General features: G+C 40.4%; 2 protein-coding genes and 1 long non-coding RNA gene across 3 annotated transcripts; 1 reads left to right on the forward strand and 2 right to left on the reverse strand.

Moving 5' to 3' along the window:
* Positions 1 to 1624: 1624 nt before the first annotated feature.
* On the reverse strand, positions 1625 to 5636 carry LOC145897880 (arylsulfatase J-like). The gene is made up of 11 exons (XM_082986334.1): positions 5546 to 5636; positions 5321 to 5403; positions 4700 to 4886; positions 4432 to 4604; positions 4042 to 4133; positions 3466 to 3596; positions 3000 to 3228; positions 2602 to 2789; positions 2325 to 2455; positions 2054 to 2129; positions 1625 to 1680 (listed from the first exon to the last, which is right to left on the reverse strand). The coding sequence occupies exons 1-11, from the start codon at positions 5634 to 5636 to the stop codon at positions 1625 to 1627; spliced, it is 1437 nt and encodes a 478-aa protein (XP_082842460.1).
* Positions 5637 to 7886: 2250 nt separating this feature from the next.
* LOC145897794 (TNF receptor-associated factor 6-like) lies at positions 7887 to 25961 on the reverse strand. The gene is made up of 13 exons (XM_082986240.1): positions 25797 to 25961; positions 25199 to 25331; positions 24655 to 24802; positions 24272 to 24433; positions 23730 to 23804; positions 23197 to 23274; positions 22581 to 22763; positions 20685 to 20793; positions 15199 to 15427; positions 14695 to 14811; positions 12377 to 12466; positions 10664 to 10841; positions 7887 to 9430 (listed from the first exon to the last, which is right to left on the reverse strand). Exons 1-13 carry the CDS (start codon positions 25897 to 25899, stop codon positions 9218 to 9220), a joined length of 1818 nt encoding a protein of 605 aa, XP_082842366.1. The 5' UTR covers positions 25900 to 25961; the 3' UTR covers positions 7887 to 9217.
* On the forward strand, positions 18146 to 20769 carry LOC145897795 (uncharacterized). The gene is made up of 3 exons (XR_014402400.1): positions 18146 to 18283; positions 20408 to 20558; positions 20642 to 20769. It is a non-coding gene; the product is annotated as an uncharacterized LOC145897795 (long non-coding RNA).
* Positions 25962 to 26452: the final 491 nt, after the last annotated feature.

The following is a 26452-nucleotide window of genomic DNA, read 5'->3' on the forward strand; positions in this document are numbered from 1 at the left end:
TTTATTTGAAAAGTATTTTTTGTTTACTCTCATGTTATTTACAAAGTTTACCCTTTTCTTTAGCTTGAGATTAGCACAAACCGTTGTAAGACATTTTTGTGGGTCCCAGCACTGTTGGGACTGCGTCACCGGCAAGTCTGTTATTTACATGGTATGTTGATGTTTTTTTGGCACGAATAAAATAACTAATGATTTCAAGTTGCTATCCGCCACAAAGTGTGACGAGCCAAAACTGAAAAAAATGCCTAATCTAATGAGTCAATTTAACTCAACTTCTGCTGAGGTTTGAAAGCCGCAGAAAACCCCTGTTTTAGAAAAACCTGTTTTTGGTGATGTCTCCCGACTATGGCGCACTTTTCAGGCGCAGGAAACGAAACCCTTTTTCGCAACACGCGGGCCACAAAGGAGAACAATGCGGGCCTGATTTGATACGCGGGCCGCCACACGTACAGTTGTTTTCAACTAATAGAAACCTTCGTATTCTAAAAGGATACAAAATACTGGCAAAATTGAGCTTTAAGTAGAAATACGCTTTGCAAGATATTTTAACATTATCAGACGTTTTCGTTGAGCCACTGATTTCAACAACACTTTTGCAGTAAATTGTGCCTGACAACCTCATAACAGAAAAGATTTCAAGGTTTAAAACCGTGTTCGTTTCCCTATCTGTGACAAGGATGAGCAGCTTTTCGACCCAAGGATCAAAATTCGCACTATTCCAGAGATTTGATGGGCCTTAAAATATTTTTCAATGCACCACCATGCCAGAGGTTTTTTTGCGACAAAGGTTTGCTTTGGCGCCGCATCAACGTCTTCCCATCGAAACAAAAGCAACGAAACACGGTTGCTTCATTCAGCAAAATGTTTCCCACTTTCTAAAAGGGCGAAATTTTATTTTGTATGTCGAACACCAACCCATTTATTCCTGCAAGTTGATCGCCTTCGACATGGAGGATTTTATGACGCGGTTAGTAGGGTTTGGAAACTATTGGGCGTTGGGCGACGTCGTACAAATACATTCCGCTAAAAGTGATCGTTTAGTTACAATTTCTTCGATTAAACTCTAAGAACGATTAAACAGCTGCAGGGTGCGCGACTTACATTTCGAATTGCTGCTTGTTAAATTGTTGAGCGGGCGGTTTTCGAAGAGGACCCTCATCACATTAGAAGGTTATACTCAATGTATGCAAACTAATAAGAATCCCTCCCACTCTCGTTCATATCCGGTAATAAAAAGTAATGATTTGGCAAAATAGAACAAATGCCCAACTCAACTGCAAACCAATAAATACTGATTTAAAAGTTGTGGCAGCTGGAAATGCAGTGCATAGACTTCTTGGAACACAGCTTGAATAATAATGTTTTGTATTGAAGAAAAAAACAAAACATGTAGATCGCACAAAGGTGACCACACCTTTTTTCACAATAACTAATTTGTATCGAATCGTTACATATAAATATCATTCATTTATTCGTACAAAATAAACCCAACTCGAGTGCGCAGCCTCGTTAAAGTGGTAGGGCAGTGGTAGATTCACACTTCAGGTGTTGGTTCTGCATCGAAAACACACGGGAAACTTTGAAATAACGTGAGAGTGCTGCACACGATTCAAACAAAAAACAATTAAAATGTATTTGGTGGAAGAGATTTACGTGGAGGGGAGTCGTCGATATTCCTTTCTGGAAGAAAAAGTGAAATCGTTGATTCGTAGTATTACAGTCACAGATCAGCGTTGTATTTCAACAGTGCTTGACAAAGTTAAGAAGGAATTTTGCGACAAACAACAATAACTTGTATTTGTGTTGTAGCGTGAGTCCAACGTACCTTTATATTTTAAGAATAGCTTTTGGTCAGGCTGCAATTATTAATGGACATTTATGAATTTACAAATATTTTTGAATTGTACCACACCACCTTTGAAGACGATTTGAAATGCTATGCATGGACTTCAATGCATTTTGCTGTCAAACGATTGCCCACTTACTGTGTACAAACAAACTGGTCAGTGGAACCAGGGCAGAACATGTCCGGAGCAACGGGAGGAACATCTACTTGGATCTCTTTCGATTTTTAAAGTGTGTACTTTGTACTGGTGATCGGCCAGAATTTTCAAAAGATCTTGTACGATCTAAAATTATAATGTTTATTAGTTGTTAACGTTACAAAACTTAAAATTTCGATGCTTGATATTAGGGGTTTGAGTGAATGGGTATTAAAATAGTCTTCTTAAAAAAGAACCACAGCAAGGGGTACCAACAGCACACAAACATATTATCTATTACACCTGCGTCGCTGTAAAACACCACGTATAAAAGGTCTTTACCAAAGGGTTGCTTTCAGAAATGTCATTTTCCTCAAAAGGATCCAGTTTAAGATTGTAAAGTTCCAGTGGTTTTGCTTTTTTTGGTTCCGGTGGACGCTGTCCGCTCTCTTCTGGAACTTTCCATCTACTTACTAAAACCGAAAAATACTCATCACTTTTTAAACTAGAGTACGTGAAAATACCAGCACTGATATGTCCGCATTAAAAAGTTGTGCTTCAGCCGACAGTTTACTCAAAAACGATAGAGTTTCCATATAAAATTTGTAGAAACCTATACCTCCCGGTCGTCTTCCTGGTCCAGTAATGAGTTTAAAATTATCCTTTCGAACGCTCGCCAATAGGGTTATGTTGAATATCTTCAGTTCTTCTTTGTATCGTTTTAATTTGAATGCATTTAGCTTAAGCCTCAGCAATGGATATATTGTGTGAATGGTAACGTTTCTTGGGGAAGGAACATTTTCGTGTCTGAAACATCGATATAAAATAACTGAAAAGATGAAAAACATATTTACGCAAATGATCGTCGTTTTTCGAAGATATACTAATAATATTGCGCATGCGAAAACTGACATGTATTTGATTTTCAGCATGGCTTCAATTTTTACATGTTTTTAAAACAACAGCAAAGGGACAGCGATAAAAACTTCATTAAACTGATATGTGTAGGAAGCTAACCGGATTGAATCCCACTGGTCCAAACCGTCGATGTCGTCTGGTTGCACGTCACACTCGACTGATTTTAAAATTGTGGGCAGCCAATCAGTGACGTGCATCATTTTTTCACTGACGTAAGGTGTCAACGACTTATGGTGGACGAGAGTCGGGCCTCTAATGCCTCCTTCATAGAAGGTGCGTTTTGATCCACGAAGCGGCCAATTGCTCGCAACTCCTTCTCCACCATTGTCTGCCCCACAACAGAAAAAATGAGCATGTACCAAGCTTTACAGGTATTTTGCTGTTTTGAGTACTTCGTTGTTGACATGCGCAGGATACATTCAGTCAATTACGTTAATGTTGCAATAATTCGCATTTGCACAATTCAAGTTAAATGAATGTGTGTAAGATTAAGAATGCATAAGTGCAATTGTTGGCTCAAAAAGATTGCCAGGTTTTATTTGTTTTGTGGCCAACAGAAACTTACCAGATGTAAAAACAAAAAGCGTGTCTTCCCACATTCCAGCTTGCTTTAAACTTATGTAAATGTTTTCCACAGCACGATCCAGCGCGCTTATCATTCCGAGGAGTTGATATCGTTCGTAAGACACGACAGTGCTGAACACAAAATGTCCTCTGAATATATAATTATTCTGTTGCGAACAGTTTTGTTTTTTACATCGTATTTTACAGGAATAGGCGGTGTATGCCTTATAACAGGAAAAGAAAAAGAAATTTTGTATTTTTTGATAATGCATCTTTGTAGATATCGATTCCCTTATCATACCGAAGGGTCGATATCGTTCGTAAGACACGACAGTGCTAAACACAAATGTCCTCTTTTCAGTGTATAAGTTTTCTACTAAAAGTTTTATTATTTTTAAAACGCCTTTTGGGTTACCATATCTATCAAAGCACATCCGGACTGATTTTGACATTTTTTGTTACAAACTGCATTTGAATTATTGCTAGTATTGTTCCTCATTACTGAATGATTTACTTGTCGTGAAACACTGCTGTAAATACCGAATAGTGTCGGGACCTTTTGGGCAGAAACCTGTACCTGTTCAGCCAGTCGTACTGACTCGAGTACTTGCGCGAAGTGAGAGTCAAAGGGCGGTGAACGGCTTGGAACGGAACGTAGAGAAATAAAGGCTGATAAAACAGAAAAGCGTGTTTAACAGACAGAGTGGAAATAGTTAAAACAATCCTACGTTTCCAAAAGATTTATAAAAAATAGTGTTTGTACTGAAGACAAGACTATTTCTGCTATAACGCTTTACAAATGTTTACATAAACCGTAAACCACGAATAACGTACACAAAAGTCTGCAAACTAATTCCAATGAAAGGCTGCCATACCTGCAACAAATGCTTTACGTTGCGGCCTAAAAATCATTTTCGCGCATCTACAAAAGAAACGATACAGCTCTGGAGAACTAAAAATACAATACCTTTGTCTTGTTGTGTTCTCTGATAATTGTATCCACTCTGCTTGCCACCATCTCGGATTCGTATGTTTGAAATGGAACGTCAACCGGGTTTCCGTTGTACGTCAGGTCTCTTGTGCAACATCCACGGTATACCAACGGTTCCATCACGTGCTGGTTGACTAAAGTCGCATAACCTGAGCGCAGAATTTCCAGTTCGTGGAATATCACATTGCAAACTTTAAAGCAGTTTACTGTAGTTCCTGCTTAACGATTTCAAAGGTGATTTTACCGAGGAAGCTGTCGAATCCTCGCTTGTGTGGGAGAGAAGCCTCTCTACTGTGGCCAAGATGCCATTTCCCCACCATGTGAGTTGAGAATCCGCATCGTTTCATATATTCAGGCATGAGCACGTTGTCCAACGGCAATCCCAACGAACAGATATTGCACATGCTCGCTTGTTGTAGTCCAAAACGGGTCTAGAACAAGGAAAAGAAACCGCATATGTTTTGAATAACCGGTATAAATTCGGATCTTGCTGTAAAGAATTTATGTTGGCCAGAGCGAGAAAGATAATAATGAACCAAGCGTATTTTCGTTACGTAAAAACCAATATCTTTAAAGCGAACTACAAAACGTTGGCAATGAGAAGCTCTGTTCGATTCTAGGAAATTCTTCAAACAAATACTCTGAAATTCAGATTGTTGAAATGTGAGACCACACATACATCAGCAGGAAAACAACCTTGGCACAAAAGGTTGCTCACTTTATATCTGCTATTTTGCATGTTTTTATATCTTTACCATATGCCACATAAAGCCCCAACTATGGACAGAACACATTTACCACAAAACATGTACGAAACATTGTGCTTTGAGTCAAAAATTATTGAAGTTGAAACAAATAACAGTACCGGATATTTTCCTGTCATAAGAGCGCCTCTTGTTGGGCTACACTTGTGCATTGTGTAATGGTAATTCATCTGCACCGAATTTTCTGAAACAAAAACATTTTGTTTTGAAAAAAGTTCCAAAAAGAAGACAGGCTTTGCGAGTTATGGTGTACAATTAGTGCTGGTGCTTGCAAGCATCAAAATTAAAAATCAAGAACCTCAAAATACACGAAAAGTTTTCCTTACTCGCCAAGCTGTCGAGAAACGGAGTCTTAACGGCCGATCCTGAACCGACCGCCTTGTATCCCACGTCGCCGTATCCCAAGTCGTCAGCCATCACAAACACAACGTGTTTCGGTCTGGCAGCTTCTGTTGGCAATTCAATGGGTTAAATATTATTTTGTGTTCTAGCTGAAGTAAAACATCATCAAAAGCTGTTTAGAAACACTGCAGCATTGGTTCTCATCCTTATATTGTACAATGCGCAAACATTTCATGAAATTCATTAAGTTCAGCACAGGCTTCGCACCAATGCATTGCAGCCAAGTTGGATCAGTCACTTTTCCCGACAAGTCGGAGCGAAATTTGAAAAATCAAGCTCTCGGTGAGGTTTGAACTCACGACCATGGGCTCATCAGGCCCAACGCTCTACCAAATTAGCTGCAGGAGCTCAGTGGTTTCACGAGGTGTATCGTGGCCGAGGTACACTGGTGCGCAAGCGCACAACTTGTCAGGCGACCTTCACATACGTAGGTGATCTCCACCACCGTAATCAGACAACGAAGAAGTAATACCATGCTTTCGCATAGCAAGGCAGGATCGCCCCATTGCGCAGGACCTTTATATTTGGCGATCTCAACTCTCGTATTCTCATCATTAGGTTCACAGGCTTCATTTCATGAAAATTGCGATTTTTTCAGCCGCATATCGTGATGTTAGCGTGGAGCTCCTGGCAACGCTCTACGTATCCACGCTGTTGAAAACCACTGTACTAAACTTTCAAATAATTTATCTCGTATTTTCAAGTTTACTCGTTTTTTTCGAATGATCCGTATCAGTTGGATAAAATAAACCATTTAAATTGTTTAGTTACACAAGCATAAAATACCAAAACATGACAAGCGATTTGATGCGAATAGGTAACCCTGAAATTTGAGTTTCAAAGAATAACAATAAATATTGATAATCTTACCTGTGTCATCGATACACAACTCCCATAAACCAAGAACAAACCAAAGTACAGCTCTGAGTTTAGTTGTAAACATTTTTATCGAGGCACTAAAAATTTGTCAAAGGCCAAATTACAAAAGTAACTGAGGATTTTTGTCGTTCGACAACTTACAACCTCAACTGCGTTCGCGCAGCTTGTTCGTTTAAACATGACCCTATTCGCGAAGCAGTTTTGAGTTGCGTTCAGTATGATTTTGATGGAAAGTAGCACATACGCGGCGTCGTCACTTCCGCTTCACTCAAGTTAAACAGGTTTTCGGTATTTTCGTCCTGTCGCTGATTCAGCCACGCTTCCTGTAAGTCTTCGAAACAAAATTTATTGCAAGTTCTACATATGTTTCGGGTTATGAAGTACTACATACGCGATTCCACGATGCATATTTATCGTAAAACTGTTCCAACGAACAATTGGTTATAAATTATATGATTTTAGGCTGGTGATCTTCGGGGTTTCGGTTGTGGTGTTGCGTTTAATTGGATTAGTTCAGTGTTTCTCAAACTGTTTGTCACTGAAATAGTCAATAAAGTTTCAAAACGTTCCAATAAAACATATACAGAACAATAAAATTGGCAACGGACATATTTGGAAGGTTTTGCTAAAAACTATCCAGTGGCATGTGGAACCATTTCTGCTTTTGTATGAAAACCTATAGTTCCGTGGATGAAGTTTGGTACACGTAGTGTCAGGTATTCAGAATAGCCCGATGTATAATTCGAAATTATTTATCACCCGTCAACTACAAACAGATTGAACATTTTTACCTCATACTTTCCCAACGTGTAACACCAATAGTGTTGAGCAATCAACGCGTTTCAGTGCTGCCTATCGACCGGGTGCGTGTATTTACTTCGCATCCCGGAACCATATATGGTTATAGACAGTGGTGGGATTCAAAAATTGTTGACAGCCAGTTCTATCACAAAAGTCATATTTTTCAGTTGGTTCTGTTACAAAATCCATTGACAGTAACCAGTAATGCTAACCGGTTCGCTGATGTCATAGAATTTCGTGAGACGGTTTCATCGAACCGGTGCGAACCGGCTGAATCCCACCACAGGTAAAAGAGTGTGTCTGGTCAACTCGGTCAGTGTGCTGTTAAAATGTTGATTAGGTCATTACGTTAGCGGTCAGACACAAATGCTTCCGTCCGGAATGTTAAAAGCACATTGGCAGACTTCATTAAATACAGATTCATGCGAATGCAAACTTTTGAATATCGACTTTCAGTTTTAACCACACCCGAAACAACCGCCTTCGAAACGCCTGTAAAATATCGTGTCCCGGAATCGGCTACGATCGCCAAAGCACAACTCCATGGGTACGGTAAACTTTAATAAAGTAGAAACCACAGCGAGAACGAAAAATACCGAAACCAATGGGAGTGACGACGCTTGCGAGAAAAATACGAAAACACATCAACAAACGCGTCGGACAGAACACAAATTGAAAGTCGTTGCAAGTCATACTGTGGTTTGGGGAAAAAACAAAGGAGCAAAAATAAGTTCTCTTCACGGGAAGTGTATTTTGTGGGTTGCTGACGCATCAGCGCTCATCGAAATGGATCGGTATCGCCACTTAGTTCAAGCCGTGTAACAGCTATAGTGCTTGGTGAGAAGTGGCACCGTTTGCGCGGAGTCGAAACAGTGAATTGCAGGATTGGGAGCGTGATGCTAATTCCACCTTTAGCAACTGCGCTAGGTTGAAAAAGGCGGTTTCCATGCTTGTCAAAATATTCGTAACGGCAACAAAAACGATAGCCAGTGGAAAACAATCCATATTATCCAGTTGTATTAATGGGTTCATTGGAGGTCGTTTGTACATGTGCTTGTTTGTATCTACACGAAATCCTATCACATAAAACCAACACATTACAGTATGGATATACATAGCATTGTTTCGTTACGTGGAGTTTGTGCGGAAAGCAAAAATGCGATGTTTTTGAAATATTTAATGCTGCAATAGGAATTAAAACAGCGAAAAGGGAGATTCAAATACAGCTCGAAAAAATCTAAAAGATGCTGGAATCGCAGCAAAATTTACAGTCCACTGTGATAAGTTTCCGCGATAAATGAGGGGAAAAGTTAGAATTGAGTGCTTCGATGCTGAACAAAATACAAAAGTGATGGTCGAATGACGAAAAAATGAATGCTTCTGTTGATTCCTCCTCCTCCAAACCAAAATTTGAAAAGGCTCATAAACACGACTCGCGTATTCGTAGCCAACATCTCCAGGCTTAGGGTTGATATAACACATAAAGATGATGATGTCCTTCTGACGGTCGGTACAGTGTCTGTATCTTTGGGTAAACGACCTGACGCAAATAGCATGCGCAGCGTTGTTTGCAACGAAACCCGTGCGTAAGAATGAAATACATGAGCGAACACTCCGCTCTCTTCGCAAAGAAATAAGACAGTGAAACGTGGGCCCTAAAGTTAGCCATCGCAAAGGTGACGTCAGCAGGTCGGTTGAATACTAAACAGTCGACGTTTCAGGGTACTGCTTTACAACAATGGTGTGTTATTCGCGTTATATCTATGATCGTTTTGTCGAAACTTTTTTTGTGGATTGCGCAACAAAAAGACAACACTCAAAAAAGAAACAATTAACACTGAAACGGTTATTACACCGCTCACGTCCCCAGCAACGACAAACCAACATTTCCGCGGTACACGTCATCGCAAGTGACGTCACGTGCACGTATCTGCCACGCGAACTTGCGCCTTGATGACCAGAGTGTCGTCCTTGATGAATCCTTGGTTTTCGATCATGAACAGCGGAAAGAAATCGATGTATCCATACCCTTTCTGGTTGCGTTCGGTCGTCGGGCGTTGAAAGGCCATCAGGTTCGAACGAGCTTCGAGGTTCTCGGAAACGTGGGACCTCGCCGACGGCAGTTCGCGCTGTGGGAGACGAACAACATGCACTCAGATTAGAACGCAGAAAATGCACTCCAACGTTTCACGAGCCGAAGAAGTGAAATGAGGTCGCCATGCAGATTGCAATCGCGGTTTCAACGGCAGGTCTTAAAAACTTAATGGATCTAAAACTGGCTTGCAAAACCGTTGACATTGCGCAAGTCGTTAATCTAGGGCTCTGCGTGCCAATCCCTACACGACTAGAAAACAAATTCAAGCAAACATTACTGTTTACTAACATGATTCGCAATATATCTCCTTTTAACCAGAAAGTACAGTCCGCTTATGGGCCATTTCCCAAGTGCCCGGCAGACGAGCAATTCGTCCACACTTAAGTGATTACTTAAAGTCCTTGAACTTTCGATAAGACTTTGGCGGAAATCACGAATCAGTGACACGAACCTGACGGTGGATGTAATTCACGCAGATTACGCACAGAGATTACGGCCGAAGTCCGAATTTCGGGTCGACCGCGGTCGAGTAATGAGGAAATAAAGGCAGTTTAACTGCTGGCGCCTGCCGGGCATAATTTGCATGAACTGTTCTCTTATCTTATATTTGAAGCTGTTAATAGGGTAAAAGTGGATGACAATAGCGTTTAGGCGGGTTTGGCTCCTTTATTGGTGACTTACAAACCGAAAGTGGACTTTAATATCATGGTTTACAAGCTTTGAATATTCGTACACATGTATGCTTCGCTTTAACAACGCTACACGCAAATGAACAAACAAAATTACATGTTGCATTTTATTGTGTAGGCAAAGCACACGATTAGGCGCACCATCTATTCGGAATAAACGCACATATTTGCATATCGCCTCTCTACAATGCCACGTTCTTGTTTAGGAAGATTTGGTTATTCACGGAGTTGTAAACCAGATGGTTATATTGTGAGTTGACCTGCGGGAAGCGGTATTTTACCGAGTCTAGCATCGATTTGGACCCCAGGATTGAATAAACAAGTTTGCGTTTCGCAAATCTGTTTCTTATTTAATCCCATTACGTAGAACGAACGTGGAAACCCAAGCCTGGCAGCATTGATTTGCCCAGATGAGAACAAAACCAACACAAACTATACGAAAGGTTGGTTAGCCCGTGCGTGTTTCAATAGCAATAACCAACGGACTTAGGTACCAAATACTGGGGAGTGAATAGCTTTGAGTAAGTAGGACAAATAGGAGAGCTGGATATGTCACCAACTTCCATACGGAAACTTACCTGATTGAGTACAGTGAGGGTGATGGAACCTGAAAACGGCCAGGTTAATAGATCATCGTGCTCGCCCTTCATAATGTGGATAAATAAAGAGAGGTGAGAGCCCTGCGCATCTTCCACGCCGTCCAGGTTGACCCGCATACACATCCTGTAACCCTGTGGGCTCGTATAGAAACCCGGGCTGTAAAACAGGGAAGTTATGAGCGTTGCTAGGTTTCTGGCTTCCTTGTACTTAAGGTGGTTTTCTTTCAGGCAAGATCGCAGCACGGCACGCATGAAAGGCAGTTTGTTTGATCAACAGTGGTTATTTCCATACATTTGTCAAACTAACCGTCCACTATGCTTGTTGTGCTGCGATCCCACCCGATAAAAAAAAAAGAAAATTGGTTTTCGCGCAACCACCTTTATCCGTTTCTCATTGACCGGGTCGTGACGTTTACTTGTGGCCAATCAACAAGACGAATAAGAACATGGAAATTTAATTTAAATATATTAGCATATTTGCTTTTTTCACCATTACTATTGCGATGTGAACTGACACTATACATTCCCAAGTTCCCTCTAATCACCGAATAACAAACAAGGACCCCACACCGCATTGTAGTCGGGCAGAAACGCGAATGCAACAAGCAGTTTCCACTTGGTTTCAAGACTTTTGCGTCGCACCGTGTGACCGGCGACACGACCGACAGCGACCTTTCTATGTCGCCACAAAGCTGAGTGTGTGGCCTAAGGAGTGATGACGTGGGCACCAACCCTCAGTATGCCCTCGAGTTATTAATTATAGGGGATCGGTGGCTATCATATCACCATTTGGTAAGAGTTGGACCAAGGCTCTGCAAACACAGCATGTCAAGTTACAACGTCAATCATAGACAATGCTTATATATATTCATGTGTGTAGTAGCCCATGATTAGATTTCGAATGTTTATATGAAAGGTAAAATTGCCCAGTAATAACTCCCAACCATTTTCAGTGTTTAATTAAAAGGAAGCCCGTCGTTCGTATTCTTTATAATGATCGGCCATACATATCCGCTACCAATCAAAGTAACGTATAGCATGCACGCCCAATATGACACGTCAAGTTATTCACGTTTAACTACTGTTAAGCCGACATGGTCGCGGCCCAACCCTCTTCACCTAGTCATATAATAGCTACCGATCCCCTAATCAATAACTCCAGGGCATAACTAAACGTTCGTGCGCACGTCAGCTCTCCTTGCCCAACCTATAGGTTTGTGACAACATGGAGGTCCACGACTGGCGCTCGTGCGTGCCGTAGGTCATACAGCCCGACACAAAAGTCCCAGGATATCAAGTGGAAACTATCTGCGAGCGCCGCGACTGATCTGACCGACTGTGACACGGAAAAGGAGAAAATGTTCGGTCGGGGCGTCCGTCCGAAATTAATTGTTCTGTGATTAGAGGAAGGCCTAAGGCTTAAAAACCTTTGCCACGTGATACACTAGTATTTGGTAGACGTGTCCGCTGCTGTGACGATATCCTGGTTGTTGTTCTTGCTTATATAAGTGACAGGTTGATTAGCGAGTCTCAAATCTGGCCATTGCGTTATGTTCAACGCTTTGTTGTTACTATTCTGTGAGTGGGGCTGTACATTTTCCAATATTCAATGAAATGTATCTAATCCGGGTAATGCTTGTATACTTAATTGGTATCTTTAAATCAATACATCGACCAAATACAATTATCTACCTATGCAGGACTGGCGTTTCTCCCGTGCACGCCGATTTTCTCATTTGTGCGTAGTTTTGGATCCTCCAGTAGTAGATACCGTTGCAGCACCTGCGCAAAGTAAGTGAAACATCACGTAAACAAATAACTCCCAAGAGTTTTCGCGCTTGCCTCATTTCTGTGGCTCTAAGTGATTGAAAAACTATTGTTGTTCCCGAATTTCGATATATCGAACTGTCCATCTGACATAAAAGTAATTTTTATTTTTATTTCAACCGACGTTACTTTTATACTAGAAGGACACTTCTAAACTTACAATGCCCGGCAGCAACAGCGTTTCTGTTAAGCATTTGGTGCTTATTAGTGTTTGGCAAAAAAAATCTTTATGGTTTGACATCGTGTCTAACAGCAATATATGTGGTTGGTTTCAAATAACAACACATGGCGACATGCACACATATTCACAGAAAGACTGTGACCAAAACGTTTAACACTCAACACTACATTTTATAGCGCGGTCCGATTTTTGAAAGTCTCGCCATGGCCGGAGCAAGCGGGTCCACAACATGAAATTGAATGACCTGGCAGCCTCGGTACACCAAAAGCTATATCGCGGTATTGATGGTCACCGTGGTTAAAAATGATACGCTGTATGGTCAAGCACGCCATCTGTCGTGGGATTGGCAACGACATTTAATGCCCAACGCGGGGTGTGCCACTGAAATTCTTGCTGTTTTTGAGGGTTTAATTGAACAATCCCCTACACCAAAGGATTTGGGGCTTTGAAAGTCACCCAGCGCGACCGCGGACCTGCGTTGGCTTTACAGATGGCCAAAACGCGAGCTTTGCTTTTTATCCGCCACGGCGTTTAGCGAAACGGGCTGCGGGAGCGTGGATATGTCAGTTTTCTGCTTCCGGTGCTTTTGGTTGGTGGTCGTGCGCTGAATGAACGCACGCACACGAGCAACAGTGACTGGACATTTCTAGGACGGGTAAGTGCTGGGGTTTTACCACGTGTTTGGAACTGAAGTGAATATAATTACTGATTGAAATCGTCGTGCATGCGGAAAAGGAAAAGAAACGTAATTTAGAATAACTTTTATGAAGTATATTAATAGACGCTACATCATACTAAGTAGATGTGCGACCACTTTGTCAAACGACACACGCCATGACCACAAATACCGAAAGAAACTTTCCGACTAAATTCCAGGAACATGGACCGCTCACATTTCTTACACACAAAGGTTGTTTGTGTGTGAGAAACCCCATGCGCTTGTAGGTATTCCCCTTTAAGTACAGGACCTGGTGTAGACACGTACATTTGTCGTTATCGACAGTTTTAATGAGTTTCGTTGACATTAATCGAAACCCACACTTCAGCGTAAATCAACCCCGCTTGTGTATACAGTGGGTTCTCCGGCCACACGCGTTTTAACCGTGCGTTTCTTTGAGCAAACAATACTTTGGTTTCGAACACACAAGTGCAGCGACTGTGCACTTAACGGTAAATACCGAGTCCTGTTTGCTCAAACGCGCTGCAATATTTACGGTGGCGTATCTCGGGTTTTCATGCAGAAAACGTGTATGCGACCTTTTCACAGGGAACGAAATATCTAATGCTAATCGTTGTTCCGTTTTCCTTTACCCATTGGCAACACAGGTCATTGACCGGGATTCCTTCCCAGGACAATCCGAAGAAAGAAAACACACACGCGGGGCATGTGAAGATAACAGTCCAAGATGTATTTAGGAATGGTGCATGTGGGTTGTCGCGTTACTGCCGAAACGCAAGCGCCAAAATGTATGTTGGAAATATATGTCCATTAAAATCGTACTCCATTTCACTGTGGTGTGCAGTCGTTTTGCTTTGTATGTCAATATTCGTCAAATAATATACATTGCCATATATATTACAGGAAATACTTGGAAGGATTAGGATGCCTGACTGCCAGATTTTTTAATCAAATAAACCTTTACCATTTACGTACATAAACGTTGGTTCATTACGTTTCGCTGAGCGTAAGGTCAACTAATCGATTTGAAGCACAGTAGTGTGACGCGGAAGGGTAAAAATCGATTAACTGACATTTTGCGTCAACTCTATAGCGGTTGGTTTAACTTGAGTGTTGTTGGCCTTCAGGCGTGGAAAATGAGATATGGTTTTGACAGCAGACGCTCAAACGCCACAAATCATGTTCGTTGTTTTCTGTTGTCATTGCAGGATCCATATTTGGGCGTATCAACGTGAAACAAGATATTGCTAAATCAGATAGACGACGGCACGGCGGGACAGCGACCTTCTACAGTGGTTCGGGGTGTTTGTATAATGCACTTACCTCAACTCTTGTTGCTCGAGACGGTTTTCTACCGAACTGATCTTTGTTGAAATCTCCTTCATCAGTAAAAGCTGATTGTCCATCTTCGCAGCAAGCTCGCGCACGTGGTGGTCCAATCTACGCATTACGTACGTTTTACTGACCTTTCTTAAGTCATGCGTGACCTATCACGTGACTACAGATTAGGGCGGGAATAACTTGCGTTTGACAGGTTGCGGTGCATTGTACAGCCTAAACCAGGGATTCGTGGTTTTTATCTTAACTCTTGTTTTGCATGAAAAGTAGGGAAGAAGGAATTATTTTGATCTTCAGTTGTTTCTCCTGATCAGTAATTTAAATGCTTGAGAACGAGAGTTCTATGTTTTGACCGTGGGTTTGGGATGGAGTCAAACACTCCGCTTATCGCTAAAAATCATCAACTTGAGCCTCCACAAGCTATTTGTACCGTGATGCATATCCCCCATTTGTTTTTACCCCCAAAAAATAACACCTCAAAATACGTACCCGACTATCTTCTGGTCATGGTCGGTATGTTTCTTCTGTAAGATCTGCAGGGTTGCGGTCGCGGATGCAGTGGACGTGGCACCCTCGCAACCTCCTCCGTTCATGATTCCCGCCACGGCAGGAGAGGAACCAGCAGAGGCTGATGACGATGTTATCGGGATTTCGTTCTCTTCCATGTGTTTGTTGAATGCCTTGATCATTGCGATCTCGTCGTACTCTCCGTTCTCGTCTGACAATGCAAGGCGGGAGGCGTTTTTCAGAAGAATGCACAGCATTGTGGTTGAATTTATCAGTCTCTACGTGTTTTTTTTTATGAGAGTAGTAACTGCGAAAACCGAACACTTTCATATTGACTATATAATAGAAGTGATAAAAGCTTTCATTCAAGGGGCAAGCGTGCATACAAGGGAGATATAGGTATAGGCGCCGTGGCCACTGGGTTGCGATTGCCCACATAGGTTGGTTGAAGACTATGGCAACAATCATGTTAAAATTCACTATGCGCAACCATTTTAGTTCGAAAGCAAATATATTAGAATTTGATGAATTATGGTTTACGAAAGGAAGCAAGATTTGGTCTCATCTATTCCCCGTGGCATTTTTCATCAACTCCACGTGGCAACGAGGCACTCAGGGCCCAAGTCCAAATGCCATATAAATGTATTTGTAGGTAGGTATTTTTTTTTTCAGAGTCATCGGGACTGTCGGTATTCAAAACGAAGGAAATCCCGCCACTATTTCAGCAACAAAAATATCACGCGGGTCTAGTGTGTGCTTTGATTACAGGTTAACGTAGCGACACAGCCCCGAAAAACACCGGTGATCTGTGTCGAAGCGCCGAGTCACCACATTCTATTTTAAGGTAAAAACGATCAAGAGTGATATCAGGTCGCAACGACAATATCGCGACTAATTATGGAAAACGAGCGGGTAGGATTCTGCATCCACAATTGCAACCACAAAAACGGCTCAGAGTACGCGATAGTATGGTCAGTGAGATACCCACAATATCGATTGACAGCTTCATCGAATGCTAAAACACCGCTGTCTATCCTGCTGTAGTAAACGACTGTTTTTGTCTGATTTAGCTGTTAAGGTTCATAATTGTTGTTCTTCTTGATCGTTGTGAAAACAACACGACAGTTAAGTTTAAGGACACACAAATTTCTCGGTGGTGTCGGTGAAAATCCACCAATCGCTTGAAAAATTACAACAAAATAATTATATGAAGACTCTGTAATAAGCAGGGCCACACATCTCAAGTAAAGATGCGTGCCAATATATTTCATTTTATCAACAACCGTGTGGCGCCTTATTTGTTGCTAGTTATTGAGAAACACATTAAACCACGGTACGGACTAGAAGACTTCGAAATTTCACGAAAAGTGTGCAACGAAAAGGACATGCAGCCATCATTGAGTAACAGGATATACGCTGAACACAGGATATACGCTGTAATATTTTACATGTGAAATTTTCCAACTTATGGCGCGCTAAACTCGGCACGCGTCTTCTATATTGAGCGCCCCTGCTCTGCAGGTGCAACTCAGTCAACCAAAACAGGCGATAAAATCGCAAGTACCCAAAACCACCAAGAAAAACAAAGTTCGTTTGTCGTTTCCGAAACGAAATAACGGCCCACAGTTGTTGAAAACACAGTTTTAGAGTGTAATTATTACTCTTACGCGAAACCATAAAGCTCTATCCTGAACTTCATTCCGGTCTAATCGCTCGTAAATATCGTTCGTTCGCGCGGGATCGAAAACAGTAACCACAGGTTATGTCTAGTGGTGATCTATATAGCGGGGCTGCCACAATGGGGTAAACGAACGGGACTTTCCATTGAAGGCCTAAACCGGCGGGCCGACGGTGCAGAAAAAGGTAGAAACAATTGAATTCGCTTGCTGCCCGTTTCCCGTCATTGTAAACCGTTAAGTACAAAATCTAAGGGCGGCAATCACACGGGGTGTGGAATGGAATTGCGATTAGCAAAAGCGCTTAAACTTTTAATGTGACTCTTTTTTGACTTTTATATTACAGACCCTGTACGATCGCGCATGCAGTTTGTTGCATTAATGCAGGGGTCTCCACTGTTTCAAAGAGGACCAATTTTAATTAGTGGAAGTCGGGCCAGCGTTTTCGCCGCAGTTTTTACCCACGGAGTTGGTATGAGTATTTCTATTAAGCTTACATAGTAAATATTTTCTATATTTGCTTAAACGTATAGAACTTGGGTTGCGTCAGTACCATGTATTCCTTTTTGTCAGTAAATACAGTTTCGCGGAAAGCTTCAACTCAACAGCATAATCCAATTAAAACATTGGTCGGCCATACGCAACGTATGCGGGACCTTTGGACAACCCTGCATTTTGTAACTTTGTCATTCGCTTCAACATGGCAGATGAGGTCTTTACCACACAGAATCCATAGAATGAGAGCCACGAAGTTGTGTAAGCTGTGATGTTGACACCACACACATAAAGTTACAAACTTAAACACTTCGGTATGTTTGGTTGAGCAGGAACGCTTTTAATGTGTTTATTGCCATTGCAAAAATCGCCTTTTTGTGTTTTTTTTGGTTAGCTATAGCTGTGCTTACATTGTCGTCGAGGAATGAGATGTAAGCAAGCAAAACACACATAATTTAGATTTGAAAACTGCAGGATTGTTTGAATGAAGCACAAATGTAGTGATTTTTGCAATGGGATTATGTAATTTCAAATGTTTTTTCTCGTCGGAACACCGCAAGGCTATGTAGGTTGGGAAGAAACCCTTAGGGGACAAATTGAGCAGTTTTTGCTTTAAATCAGATAGTAACACTCTGGAAAACATTATTTCCCTATTTTCATTAAGCACCAAATAGTGCCGTAAAGATGTGCTTACTTTAACCACTCGGATTCGCAGGTTCACACACATAGCAAAAAATCTGTAATAGGCGAAACCATGGCAACAAGCTAACCATGTAAACAATAAGATAGTGGATAAACGGAAGGTTGTCACACACCAACGTGTCTCTGGAGAATTTACAACTGATGTTAAAAACGAAGTCTGGTTGATGTACCCGAGCTCAACTACATGTTACCACGTGAGTACATTGGAAATACAATTGTTTGAAATTAAACAACCGGGGTGGCCGAAGCACGGATATCTGGAGTAATTCTTACAAGAAATAAAACGATTAAAACGGCGAACTTAGGCTTTGCGTAAACAGTTTTCAGTGTGTAAACCATGGTTTTCCAATCTGGGGACCGCGTACCTACGGGGTGTATCTAATAATTAGATGGCTGTCAAACACGAAGGTTCGCCTGAAAATGAAATCAATCCGAAAAGGGTCGCGAGCGTAAAGTTTGTGGAGCCTTCAAATAAATAACATATCGTGGGTTACCCCGACTATTCATTACATGTTGTGTGCGAGTGATTTGGACTAACGTAAACTTGTTTATCAAGTGAAATAAACATAGGATAAACATGCCACCCCGTGTTTAATCGTTGTGTTTTCCTTGAGAAGCAAGACCAATACAAACATGCCCTGGAACGAAGCAGTAATTTACAAAAATAGGTTTCTATAAATCGACGTCTTAAATTTCCAAACTCACACAACGTCGTGCGACATGGTGCACAGATTACTTGCGTTAAACAAGACGGAAAAGTCGAACCGAACCCGAGCATCCGCAAAAACACGCCTGCAAAGAAAATCTATGCAGTTGCAGGGATGAAAAAGGCTGCAAAGAGCGGAAGGAGCCGAAGCGAAAGGGAACGAAACCAATGAACAAACACAGCGCGCACTGCGGCCGCGAAGAATGGCAGCTCTATCACTTCAGCAGCTCGGGGCAGAACTTAATGTGCATACTGGGCGAAGCGGAAGCGTTTATTGGGGGGTGGCCCTTTCAACATCGATTGTAGTTTTACTCAGGGCGCTCGTTAAACGTCGCGAATGGCCGGAATTCGGCCACAAAATGCCGAGCAAATTTCCCCACTTTGTGAAGTATTCAATTACGACTGATAGCCAGGTTTGGGCGCGAACGGGGTCCCGTAATCTCGTGTTAGGACGTAACTACTTGTCAGACAGACACCTGCCCTGGCTCAACGCGTTTACTCAACATGTTTTATGCAGAATTGCATAAATGATCTGTCATAACAGAATGAATATCATGACGTCGAATCACATTTCTGTGTTAAAAACTTCGTTTAAAACATTAGGGTCGTCTGATTACAATTTTACTAAAAAAACGATTCAAGATATTCAATAGGTTGCAGTTTAGTGACGCACAACGAAAAACAACATCACCAAACGCGGTTTTTTCCATTCAGTATGATATGTATGTTGCAAATAGCCCTCGTAACAGTTGCTAAATAAAAAACGAATCCCAGCCACAAATCTAACAGCCTGAAATGAGCGTGAAATCAACAACTCCCTCAAGCGTGTACCTCTTCCGCTGTGGACAACCGAGGCAAATGAATTTCAGTGGATTTGCGGCGCAATCTCTGGCGGTGGTTGGCCCCCAATCTCACAGTTCCCTTTTGCAATTTCCGAAGCCCTTCAAATCGCGAAGGCTTAACGCCATTCTCGCTCCAGTTGAAACGGCCGATAATAGCTTTTTCGCAACTCGGGAGATTTTTATCGGTGCGTAAACGACAAATTGTACCGGTCGGCGCACAGCTCTGTAAAGCGTTTAAAATTGCATGATGTCTTTTTGCAACACTGCATGCGGTAAACCTGGTTAGAATTGCCGCTCTTCTGGGGGGAAATGGCGCATTATAACCACTACATAGGCGAAACCGATTTTCAAAATCATTTTTCAACTGTGGTTAACTGCGTTATGCCAAATTTCATATAATACTATATTAAATGTCGCTTTCTACGCCAAGAAGACAAAAAAGAGTAAAAAAGGCGTTTAGTAAAATCTGATAACAAGATCATTGTTGTCAAATGCCTTTCTAAGGCTTATTTGTTTCATCTTTATCATTTTCCCATCCATGCACATGACAAAATATTTGGCAAACAAACAATGGATGAGGGCGAGGCAGTGCCCACAGCGAAACAAAAACACAATACGAACGTATGTATCGTCACCGGCTGCCAACGCCCACCCTTTGAACCGCGCTTGCCATGACCAACTTGTGACACATGTCAGGTCTTCACCCACTCACACTCGACAAGCGAATCGTTTGAAGAAAAACAATTGACACAAAGAATTTTTTTTCACAGGTTTACAAGCACAAAAAGGGGATTGTAAGTGTTGCAGAGGAGTTGTGCGAAGAGTTTATCGCGACGATGAAGAAAGTGAGGAATTCACAAAGCCGAATGTTTGCGAAGTTGTCGTCATTATTGAAAAAGAAAACCTTGCCTATCGATTAACGTAAGATTTCATTGGACACAAAACAGTTCAAATTCGATCGTAAACCTTTAAATTGAAAGCATCACTGAACATCGGATTTTTAGATGAATTGACACCGGGAGGTTTGCCGACAAATAAGCCAAATACCTGCGGCCGACGCGCCTGGTGATCCATTGCTGAGAGGTGCATCGTAGATGTTTTCACTTCCAATATCGTCCAAGTCGTCGATTTCCAGGCCTGAAGACGATCGTGGAATCTGGCAACAAACACAATATGTATGAACGTGACTAGTCAACCATGACAAAATTTCCAACACAAATAGATAAGGATGAAAAAGTGCATTTACAATTAATCAAAATTAGGTATGGTGCAACTGCTTAATTGACTTAATACAGGATTCATTGAAATGTAACCAAGTGGGCATTGTGGTGGCGTTGAGTCACTCATTACTTGTGAGTTACCAGTGACAAAAAAACTATACGTCGAACCAAACAGTTCACCGAGCATCGTTCTCAAATAACATGAACGTCTCGACTGAAACTTTTCCTTATGCTATTCATGGGGCGCGTATCTATTTTTGCCACTTAAATATTTTCAGAGGCTGTTGTTTCCGCCATATATACTACGCCACAGCTCGTTCACACGTACACAAAACGAAACTGCCGTGAACGTGGAACAGCATAACTTAAATTGAACCGGTTTTCGGTTTTCATATGAGTCGGAACTGTACGTAATATGTGGCTTGGCATAACCTGGCGCAAGACAAGCTCGAGATGACGCAGAAAACTTTCCGGCTATTTCCTGTTTTCGAACACTCGATCCACGAATGGTGGTATTTCAAAGCAAGAAAAAAACATCCTCCAACGAGAATTCTTAATTATACACCAACGGGATGTGTCATACCAACCAACACATGAGTAGTTGTACTATAGTAGCAGCGTAGATGTACAACATGTATGTATACTAGTTACACAGTAACTTGAGTTGACAAATTAGGTTATCCAACCAATTTCAGTTAATTGAGAAACAAGTAACGCACACTTGGTCCCGAAAGGAAGGTAATTGCCCATAATCAAATTACCCAACCACAGATGACAATGTTATAAATGCTGGATATCCGTTCCTACCACATGGGGAGTAGTTTTGAGTGGTATTGGTGGATAATTGGCAAGACATTTACATACCAGATGACAGGTCGTGCCCAAGGCTTTCACTGGTATCATTTGATGCCAGTCAAGCGCCCAGTACTATAAACAATCCCGTTTTACAGGTTTTGTCTGGACTATTATAATCTGCATCACAACAACTTTAATCTTCAAGTGGTTCAGGTTGCATACCTAAAGTCTGCCAGTGTGTAACTGGTGTTGGATGCACTTGTAAAGTCAATTTCGAATTTATTTTCATAAAAAAGCTTTGAGATATCATATAGTCATTTTCTAATTTAACCAGTGCACATTTATCATTTATGTTACTTCCCAAAGGATTTGGAATTAATTTCCACCTCGACAACAGATTGAAACAAACATTTTGTCAAACCCTATTCTTTCCCACAACAAAAAAACATGCCGACTTTGGCTGATATCGAACCTTTTCACATGCAAACGAGACTTAACATCACGCCCTTGCAGATTTATCAGGATGATAATCACTCATCTGATACTGTGGTATCATAAACAGTTTTTCACACACAAACTGGCATTGGTTGGGTGCTGAACAGTGTTTCAAATGAAGTGTTTATCAATGTCTGTCTAAAGGATTACCAAACCAACTTTAAGTTGTTGGTAACAACACTTCATCATGTTTCTTACAAACAACACAATATTTAGTCTGTAGATATTCACCCTAAAATGTCCTGGTTAGTTATTGCATATTAAAAAACAATTAATTGTCAATATTTTTTTGCAAATGCTTTGTCCACAATTATTGGGCTTTAAATGGATTGGTGGTTTAATGATTAGGCTATGGTAACACCAGAAAAAATAATCCCACAAAATAAATCATATAACCAGACTTGTAAACATTAACCCGATCCCAACTATTTACCATTTCAGCTGGTCTCAAGGTCACACTGTTTTCATCAAGCTGCTTCATCTTGTCCTTAGCTTCCTGTAGGCTTTTCTGCAAAGCATCATTCTGCTTTTGCATGGCAGTTACAGTGCTTAGAAGATACTGCAGGTGAATCTGTGTGCACCCCTCCATGTGCTTTTGTATTCCATGCCTTGAAAGCTGTATACATACGGTTTGAAGGATTTTAAAAGAGTTAAAATAACTGTAATGTCACATAGTCTAGTAATACAGATATATATCATGGGCAAGAAAATAAAAAAAAAATGTTACATTTTAATGATTGCATTGTAAATATCATTGGAAACTGAATATCAAAACAAACATACTTTATGAAATCTAAGTTCTTTATTGCAAAATGTGAAGCAACTGACAAATCAGTATGTCAAACTAAACCGATATTAGAAGTTATAATTCAAACACAATCTACATATGTAGATCACATCCCAGCAGGATTAGCTGTACACATCCTATCTCAAATCCAAATTTACATACAACACATGTGTGTTTACAAAGAAAGACGGTTTGTACTAAATAAAAACACAATGAAGACCTTACATGTACAAAGGTCGGTTAACCACATTGAATTTGATACCTGCAAATGGCATCCCACTTTATCGAAAACACATCGTATGGGCGCCTGTGGACATTCACTGCTCACATGCTGATTAAGCTGCAAATGAGATTAAAGCAATTTAAGGCAAGCTTTGCAAGGTGGCCCTTTGTCCATGCAGGCAAATATTGAAAAATAATTAAACCAATTTGTTTGAAATATATCAACAACTCTACAATGTACCTTCACCACAAAGGTGTAAAATTTTTAGCTAAAATGTAACAAAAACATTGCAGAACACCAGACTTCCGCAAATTGCCCAAGCCTACATTACCCCATAATTTCGCTCCGAAAGTGATTGGACAGATTAAGAGATAGTCACATATGTACATGTAAATAAATCAACACCAAAGGCATAAGACATATTATGTAACTACTTTCACATATTATTGCAGTATAATCAAAGTACATAGTTTAAAGATGTGGAACAGATTTGAGAATGCTATTAATTTAGACAGAATGTGGTTCAGAACCATCAAGTGTATTTCTGCTGTTAACATGTATTTGTAACTTACTCTAAATCGTTTGATTTGATGATGACAATATTGGCACTCAACAGGTTGGTGTTGTTTGCAGTCTTCTTCATGCTCCTGGATTTAACATAAAGTTAAAAAATCTTCCCCATTAATAGTTGTAAAAATACAAGGAATATTGTATATATGTATAGGCAAAACTTGATAAAAAAATTGCAAACAAAGCAGATGCATATTTGAAAATGCAGTGTGAAAAGCACGTAACATTTGACAACGTGTGGGCAAGAATGGGAGGGAATCGGTACACAACAAACCTTACAAAAACAAACCACTAAATGCAAATGAAGACAGTCATATTTTCGGTGGCACACAAGCAAACATATGTAGATAATTGCTGGAGTTTTGTCACCATTGCGCAGGTTGGAAGTGTACAACATTTAAATAGATAAAACTACTATTTTCCAAGATAACATATTTTATGGAATTATTTTGTTTGGCTTATATTTGTGAAATACCTTTCTATTGAGTTCTTACATTACATTTTCCACAAAACCATGACACAACAAACTTTGTTCCAATCTTACATTTTGTGCATTGTAAGGAAACTCCTGCTGACAAATGGAGCACATGATCGGTCGCACCGGACAAAGCTCTGCTTCGTGTCTCTCACAGTCGTCAACCAGAAGCTCTATTCCACAACCATGCTTACATGCAACCTTCCGCAGGGGACATGTTTCAATGTGATGCTGTAAATTAAACATACAGTACCAATAACTAGCAACATATTTTTCAATCTGCAGTTAGCTTAAACCCCAAAAGCGTAAGTATACGTATATGTTTATACATGCAATGTCCACAATCTTTGAAATACAACAATTTCGAATCACTAACTTCTTTTTACTAGTTACTTCTGCAGCTCATATTCAGTATCAACCAAACCAACTATGCATCATAGTAAAATTCTCACCTCTATATTGCGGAGTTCTGAGACAATTTCACAGTTTTCATTGGTACATCTCACTTTAAGGTCCAACACTTCTCTGTGCGCAGATCGATCTTGAAATAACTGCTTGGAAGATAAAATCATCTGATCGACCGGGCAGCGGGCTTTTTTCCTGCACAATTATCACCCAAAACAAACAACTTGAATTTTCACATAAATCCAACTGAATGTTGTTTAGTTTAACATACACATATTGGACGTTTGTCCTTGAAACACAAGCAAATAAAAAGTGCAAACATTACATTTAAATATTTACACATTACTGTGGCAATGGAAATACTTGCATTGTACAATATGGTAACAGTCCAAAACTTAAAACAGGTTCTTACATGTCACATTCTAACAATTCTGTTATTAGCTAACCATTTTTAATTTAAATACACAGGATTCTTGTATGAGTAAGATAATACAATTGTATCATTATTTCAAAATTAAAATCAAAGGTTAATGCATGCATAAAACGAAGCAAACAAAACTGATGTAATTTTTGACAACAAATTGCCCTTACTTTATGCATCTGAGTATGCAAAGATGGCAAAATCGATGTCCACAACCAGTTTGCACAGGATCCCTTAAAGCCAGGAGGCATATAGGACACATGTATTTGTTGTCGAGTGTGGGAATAAATTCGTAGTCATAACCTGCAAAAAATTGGTCATTGGTTTATCAACAAATAATCAAACTGCAGAAAGCAAAATATTGCTCAAAAAAAGGTGTTTTCGCATATTTTCAATAACACTGGTGTGTTTAAACCACCTAAAGCACACAGAAAATTTTTGAAACTAGATTTACATGGATCCATTTTATTGCAGAAATTTTTCTTTATTCTTCCTAGGTATATATATAATAGTTGTTTAGACATTATCAAATATTAATGCAACAATAACTAAAACTAAAGCATACAATATATATAATATGCAGTAAGACTTGCCTAATAGAAATTAAAATACAGACGACCAAAAAATCTTAAACTAGACTTTGAATATTGCATATAATACAAAATGACTCAATAACAGTCCAACAATTTTTGGTGTAATTATACTTTTTTTATTCAGTTTAAATGTGTTATAGGGATTTTTGTTCAGCATCATGCAAATTTTCCCTACCAACAGTTGTGTTGTCATCAAAACCATTCAAGTCATTAGTAAGAACATCTGGGGAAGAAATTGGTACTCTTTCCATTGCAGGTATTCCAAGTTGCACTGACATAGCTGCTAGAGTTTTTTACAGCGATTTAAGATACTTTACACCTTTTACTATTTTTCATTATCTTAACCTGGGTAAAAATAAATGATCTGTGGTCACTGTTGCAACTACAGAAGAGAACACCCCATGTTTTAAACCAAGGCGAAATGGCGCATTCAAATCAGAAAACGAAATAATGCGTTAGGACATTTTTATATAAAAATAGTAAACCTTACAATAGAGCCAACCTTCACAAACAATTACAAAGTTCTATAAGTGTCTGTCCAAATTTCACTATACATTTATGCTCTGTGTCGAGCAAACCCAAAGTACAATCTGACCGTGACTACTCAACGCGCTACATCTTACATCTACGGCTGAATCGCCTGAATGATTTCGTTTCCAAACAGAGTTCACCATGCAGCGGCCTCATTTTAATTTGCAACACAATCTTCTCTTTATGTCAGGGCACTTGTAGTTGTGGCCAAAAACTTTTGGTCTAATAAACTTCCTCATTTGCGTCGACAGCAGGACAGTTGTTGCGCAACTTCTATTGTGTTTACGACTTCCGAAAAAA

Source organism: Ascidia mentula, chromosome 4 (assembly GCF_947561715.1).
Source record: "Ascidia mentula chromosome 4, kaAscMent1.1, whole genome shotgun sequence".
Lineage (NCBI taxonomy): Eukaryota > Metazoa > Chordata > Ascidiacea > Phlebobranchia > Ascidiidae > Ascidia > Ascidia mentula.

Excerpts from the sequence above, each read along its gene's own strand:
- LOC145897880 (XM_082986334.1), bottom strand. The coding sequence starts at position 5,636 with ATGGCTGACGACTTGGGATACGGCGACGTGGGATACAAGGCGGTCGGT. Across the intron at positions 3,597-4,041 it reads CAGTACGACTGGCTGAACAG|CACTGTCGTGTCTTACGAAC; the intron begins GTACAGGTTTCT and ends TTTTGTGTTCAG. Across the intron at positions 2,790-2,999 it reads GACCAGTGGGATTCAATCCG|ACACGAAAATGTTCCTTCCC; the intron begins GTTAGCTTCCTA and ends TCGATGTTTCAG.
- LOC145897794 (XM_082986240.1), bottom strand. The coding sequence starts at position 25,899 with ATGTCAGTGCAACTTGGAATACCTGCAATGGAAAGAGTACCAATTTCT. Across the intron at positions 24,434-24,654 it reads CAGAACTCCGCAATATAGAG|CATCACATTGAAACATGTCC; the intron begins GTGAGAATTTTA and ends TTTAATTTACAG. Across the intron at positions 23,805-24,271 it reads TTCCTTACAATGCACAAAAT|GAGCATGAAGAAGACTGCAA; the intron begins GTAAGATTGGAA and ends TGTTAAATCCAG.